The 6,026-nt window shown below is 57.5% G+C and overlaps 1 protein-coding gene across 1 annotated transcript; it reads left to right on the top strand.

Moving 5' to 3' along the window:
* Positions 1–38: 38 nt before the first annotated feature.
* LOC104502812 (probable 28S rRNA (cytosine(4447)-C(5))-methyltransferase) lies at positions 39–2,398 on the top strand (the record flags this gene model as incomplete). Its single annotated transcript, XM_010147465.1, has 9 exons — positions 39–167; positions 247–334; positions 431–571; positions 744–883; positions 1,165–1,254; positions 1,516–1,638; positions 1,718–1,815; positions 1,902–2,032; positions 2,145–2,398. Coding segments are annotated over 9 exons (1,194 nt in total), but the record flags the coding sequence as incomplete, so codon positions are not given.
* Between the last annotated feature and the right edge of the window lie 3,628 nt (positions 2,399–6,026).

The following is a 6,026-nucleotide window of genomic DNA, read 5'->3' as shown; positions in this document are numbered from 1 at the left end:
AGGGCTGCTCTCCATCCATTCTTCATTTTTATTCTTCATTTATATCTTCATTTTTATCTCTGTTCCCTCTCATCCAGCTGATAAACTTCCTGGAAGCCAACGAGGTCCCCCGCCCTGTGACCATTCGTACCAACACGCTCAAGACTCGGCGACGGGACCTGGCACAGGTGAGCAGGAACCTGGGGTGGTCTCCTGTGCCGCCCGTCACAAGGGGCGGTGTCTCAGTCCCGTCTCCTTGTCTTGCAGGCTCTAATCAACCGCGGCGTGAATCTCGACCCCTTAGGGAAGTGGTCGAAAACGGGGCTCGTTATTTACGACTCCTCCGTTCCCATCGGTGAGATCACGCTCCCTCTCGGAGGGCTGACCCGACCCACTCTTGGCTCACGTTCTTTAACGTGCCAACTCCTCTTCTTCTGCCTTCCCTGCCCAGGTGCCACCCCGGAGTATCTGGCTGGGCACTACATGCTGCAAGGAGCCTCCAGCCTCCTCCCTGTCATGGCGCTGGCCCCGCAGGAGAACGAACGCATCCTGGATATGTGCTGTGCCCCAGGAGGCAAGACCAGCTACATAGGTACCACCCTGGAGCCTTGGGGCTGGGATGGTCTGTGACCCTTTGAGTTTCCACTGGTCTAAACAGAAAGGTGGAACGGGGTTGGGGCTGAACCTGGGGAAGGGACGGGGGTGGCCATCCCTCCAGGTAAAAGCACAGGAGGTTTCCAGCGCTGTGTTTTGCCCTCCGGCAGCTCAGCTTATGAAGAACACGGGTATGGTCTTGGCCAACGACAGCAACGCCGAGCGGCTGCGTAGCGTGGTGGGGAACTTGCATCGGCTGGGAGTCACCAACGCGGTAGTGAGTAACTGCGATGGACGCCAGTTCCCCAAGGTACGTGTGTTCCTGCCTGCTCTGGGGCGTCCACCCCGCGCTCGCCTAGAGCTGCTGGGCTGTCCCTTCAGTACAGCTCTGCTCTCTGAAGCCGCTTGGCGCCGGACGACGAGAAGAGCTGCTGGGGGGGAGCGCGTTTGTCGTTTGCTACGGAGATGGGAAAAGTGGGCAGGGAGGAGTGAGGGAACCTGCCCTCCCAGTCTTCTGGTTCCCCTTCTAGTCTTGATCTTTTGCTGGGTCCCCACCTGTGAGCAGAATTCCAAACGTCTATCTGCCTGTAGGTGCTTGGAGGGTTCGACCGGGTCTTGCTTGACGCTCCATGTAGCGGAACAGGCGTCATTTCCAAGGATCCTGCCGTCAAAACCAACAAGGTGAGTGACCGGTGGGGACCCGAAATGGGGACTTGAGTATGAGTCTTGAGAGAGGGAGGACTTCAGGGCAGCTTTGTTCTTGAGAGATGCCTGCAACAGGGACGCTGTTTTTCCCCTTCTCTTTCCTATTCCACATGTTGTACCAGAGCTGGGGTTTTTTTGAGGTTGGTTCTGCTGAAGTCTCCAGAATTTTCTCTATCCTATGTGCTTTGCTGTCCTGTCATCCCGTCGTCTACATCCCAACCTATCTTTCTCTTTCAGGATGAGAAGGACATCCTGCGCTGTGCTCACCTGCAGAAGGAGCTGATCCTTAGCGCGATAGATTCGGTCAACGCTGCCTCGGAGACGGGGGGCTACATCGTCTACTGCACTTGCTCCGTCACGGTCAGTCCCTTCCGTGCTCTGCTGTGCCCATTTCCGGGCACTGGTGTGCTTTGGAATCCTAATGCTTGTTCTCCGGCAGGTGGAGGAGAACGAGTGGGTGGTGGATTACGCCTTGAAGAAACGCAACGTCCGTTTGGTGGCCACAGGCCTGGACTTCGGCAAGGAGGGCTTCACCAGGTGCGTGCCAGGTCACAGGTGACCTTTTTAGTGGCCAGGTTTGGGCAGGGGAATTGGGTCACTCCTCACCCCGCTTCCTCCTCCAGGTTCAAGGACCGTCGCTTCCACCCCTCCCTCAAGTGTACGCGGCGTTTCTACCCCCACACGCACAATATGGATGGGTTCTTCATTGCCAAGTTCAAGAAGTTCTCTAATGCCATCCCCCGGCCTCAGAAAGGTAACCCCCCAGCGCTGGAGCTCAGCGGAGCTGCCCGGGCCTGCTCTCGGGCTGCTTCCCCCCGCAGAGGCCACGCGGGTGGCTCTCCCAGCGCCCTCCTCTCTCCTTTCAGAGGAAGAACCTGCTGTGGAAGCAGCAACTCCGTCCACTCTCCCCGATACCGTCACGGAGCCTCAGCCAAAAAAGAAGAAACTCGAGGCGTCAAAAGGTGACAAAGAGCAGAAGTCACCACAGCCCGCTTTGAAGAAGAGACGCTCGTTGCAGGCCCAGAGGAGACCCCTGAAGGCTGGCCGACCTTCCCCCAAAGTGACGCGCCCTCCGGCCCCTGCCGGAAAGAAGCAGAGAGTGAAACTGAACGGACAGTGAGAGGGGAACTGCTTTTCCAGGGGTCGGTCCCCTCCTTGGAGGGCAGCAGCCGGGGGCTCCCGCAGCTGCGCGTGTGCCACCCTGTCTCCTGCTCCGTGCTGCCCTCTCCGCAGCCCCGTTTGCCCCTCTCCTTCTGCACCAAGGCCTGGTGCACTGACCCATTAAACGTTTTATACCCTTGCTCAAGTCTGGGCCTCTTCCCTCAAACTCGGAACGCGGAATTCTGCCATGCCCCTTGCTCCTCTGCAGCAGAAACCCCTTCCACCCGATGCTCTGGCATTTCTGGTGTCTGTTCTCGCGCTCCCCAGCACGGACGGCTCTGAAGAAGCAGCGGGAGCTGAAATTTGGACGAAGGTTGTACTGTGCGGCACCCGTCAGCAGGGCAGGGCTGGAGCTCCTGGGTCCTGAGCTCTTGTCACTGTGAGCTAATCCAGGTCACCGCTGCGATCGTCCCCATTTGATCCTCGCGCTGGGTCCAGCCGCCTCTCAGCCTCCCAGGCTGCGGCAGGGATCGCTGCTGGTCCTGGAGCTGCGCTGTCACCTTCGTTCCTTTTGGCTTTCCGTTCACCTGGATGCGGTCGCTGCCGCCGGGGACGCAACAAGCAGCGCTCTGGGCTGTTTCTGCCTGTCAGCCCGGGTCCCTCGCCCTTGTCGGTGTGCGCTGCTGTTCTCTGGTTCCGCTCTGCGGTGAGTACGTCCTCATCTAGGGGCAGCTCTGCCTTTTTCCAGCTCCCGCTCCGCCGCAGCGTGCGTGTAACAACCTGGCTCTTGTTTCTGTTCCTCGCCCACGAGGCTTTGCCTGGATTTGCTCTCCTCGCCAAGCTTTGGGGTCGCGGGAGAACTTGGCGGTGCTGTTCCAGTGTCTGGTGTTAAAGGCAGCTGAATACAGCGGACTCTGGGATCCAGGGGATCCTTGCTGTCCTGGTCTGTGCGAGGCTGCCGCTTTCCCGTGTTACCAGGTTCAGCGGGTGGCGAGGCCGAGTGTGAGCTTCACGCGCGTGCACACGCGCTGTAGGCGCGACCGGACGCGGACCAAGGAGCAGCGACCGAGGAAAAACGCTTCAGCGGCTGCCCAGGCAAAAACACAAACGGCACTGGCGAAAAGGGCCTAATCCTGTCCTTGCTGGGCAGCCCATCAAACCTAGGGTCTGCTCGCGGGTCTTGGATCTCTGGTAGCTGGTCCTCGGGCTTGGGGTCTGCCCGGCGTCCCTCGGCCGGCTCTCTTGCCCTGCTGACGGGCTCGGCGGGAGGCGCCCCCCCCCCCGGCGGTGAGTCTGATGCGAGGCCAGGCCAGATGGTGGTAATCGGGTGCAGGGCTCAGCTGAACCAGCAGCCAGGTTCCACCTGACTGGCCCCTGTTCCTTATTCCCTCTCTCCCTTTTCCCGTGCTTGCTTCTCCCCGAAACGGCTCGATGCCTCCCTTCAACCCTCCCCCTAAACACCCCATAGTGAGTTTCGCTCCCACAATCCTCCTTAAAACATTACGTGATAAACCTTACGCGTTGCCACCGTTCCCCTCACGCATCCCATAATAAATCTGCCCTTTTCCTGTAAAGCCCACGATGATTTTGCCGTCTCGCCAAGTCGTGCGCTTTCTGGCTGAAGCACTCCAAGGTTGCACTTGAGTGGTTCCTGTAACGGCTCAATCCGTCAGCGTCTCGGGAGTCCTGGTGTCTGTTACAGCCTCTGTTACCTCCTGCTTTTTAGGGCTTGTGTATTTGTGTGTCCAATTCGTTGCAGCTTCGGTTTTGGAGGTTTTTGATTTCATCTTTTTGTGTCAAAGAGCCATTAACCAAACATCCCTATACTTGAAAATTACTTATTCCCCACGCTTCCCAGTGAATTAGGGCAGGGAGGAGCCTCGGAACGCATCCGTCTCGCTCCAGGCTTGTGTGGTGAGGTCTCTGGATCGCCTGACACGCAGGATCCCAGAGAATTTTTTCCAGGGCCTTTCAGAAAAACTAAATAAACGCTAGGTGCAACGGGAAAGGAATTATTGGACAGCCAAATGGAGAATGTTATTACCTCCCTGTATAAAGTGACAGTGCTGAGTTTCTAGCGTCCTCCAGCTGAATAAGGATGGAAAAACTGGGAAGGGTTCAGAGGAGGAGAAGTACATCCGAATTTATGGAATGGTTTTGCTGAGAACAGCCTCTTTAAGCTTGGAAAAGAGACCAGGAGAATGGAGTGTAAAATGGGGGGTGACGTGGAGAAGACGGACAACTCCTTGCTGTTTTCAGATAAATAACAAACCTCACACCTACCAGATGCACCAAAGGTGTGGGCGGGCGTGACACTCGTGGAAAACCCATGTATGCACAAGGGACAAACCTTCCTGGCAAGGGCTTGGTGAACACACCTGGCTCCGAAGGTCCCTGAGCTGCTGGAGGCTGGGAGCGTGCCGCGAGGAGGGGTCGCTGCTCCTTCGCCCTGGTCACAAACCCCCTCTCTCCTCATCCTGTGCTGGAAACTGATCCCTGGGAGGGACCGTTGGTCTCACCCGGCGAAGGGGCTCTTGCGTCCCCAGGAGGTGCTCCCGGGGTGAGTCCTGAGCTCGCCTGGGTCCTTGGCTCACCAGGCTTGTGGTCACAGCAGCTTCCAGGTGGGCTGAGCCCTGCCTCTGCTCCTCCAGCCTTATTTCTCCTCCACTTCCAGCAGATTTCCCCAGGAGGGGTGACATACGGCGTTTCAGCATACAACTCAAAGCTGCAGCCGTCTGGCAATCTTCCAGCTATAGGGCGACCTGTGCCTGGGGAGGGCTTTTGCCTCCGGCAAGCCGTGAGTCCGGCCTTTGGGGCGCGACGCTCACCTGTCCCGCTGTGCTGGCGTACGGTCTCCGCTGGACAACCCCAGCAGCAGCGGTGGAAGGTTCTGGCTTGGGATCCTAAGGTAACTGTCTGCTTTCCAGCCCATCTCCACATTATGTCAGTCCCCTCTGAAAGGTGGGAACGGATCCTGCTGTAACCGCGTGGGTAAAACCGCTTTCTCGTACCCAGCACCATCCCACTCCCTCTGCCTGCCTGGAAACCTTCCGTTACCGCTGGGGAGGGACGGAGCTTTCAGCTTCTTGGTGGTTCACTCCCCTTCTGCTCTTTATTTCATCGCAGTTATCGCTCTTCGGAGAGACAGCGTTGGGCAGGAGCGCTGCCGTCGGGCTTCGGAGGCAGTACCGGGGACGAAGGTTGGTGGCTTCCCTCTGGATTCCGGTACCAAGGCTGCTGGTTGCACCGGACTTGGTGTTAGCAGCTGCCTTCTCGCTCTGGAAATGTTTTGTTACCGAAAAAGATGAGTTTTTTGGAAAGTGTGACTACTGGAGCAGCTTTAAAGGAAGGTACTGAATGTATTTGTGTATCGGAAAGCCGCTGAGAACGTGGCTTGGAGAGCCGAGGCAGAGTAAAGCAAGGAAAAGGAAGGGTTGAAAGATTCTGAGGAGTAAAAAAAATGCCACCACGAATTAAAAGCTGGTTGAGAGAAGTCAGCGTGAGGCGTCGTGGTGCCCGTCCCACTGCGCGCAAACGACAGCGCGGTGGCATTTAATGACTTGGAGGAAAAAAGAAAGGAAGCGGGTGAGCAGTTCTGTCACAGAGTTACCGAGTGGTGTGAAGTTATTGGGGCTGAATGAGACCGG

The sequence above is a fragment of the Eurypyga helias genome, unplaced genomic scaffold, assembly GCF_000690775.1.
Source record: "Eurypyga helias isolate BGI_N326 unplaced genomic scaffold, ASM69077v1 scaffold49372, whole genome shotgun sequence".
In the NCBI taxonomy this organism is placed as follows: Eukaryota; Metazoa; Chordata; class Aves; order Eurypygiformes; family Eurypygidae; genus Eurypyga; species Eurypyga helias.
The sequence above is the reverse complement of the archived record's forward strand: the minus strand, read 5'-3'. Positions and strand labels throughout refer to the sequence as shown.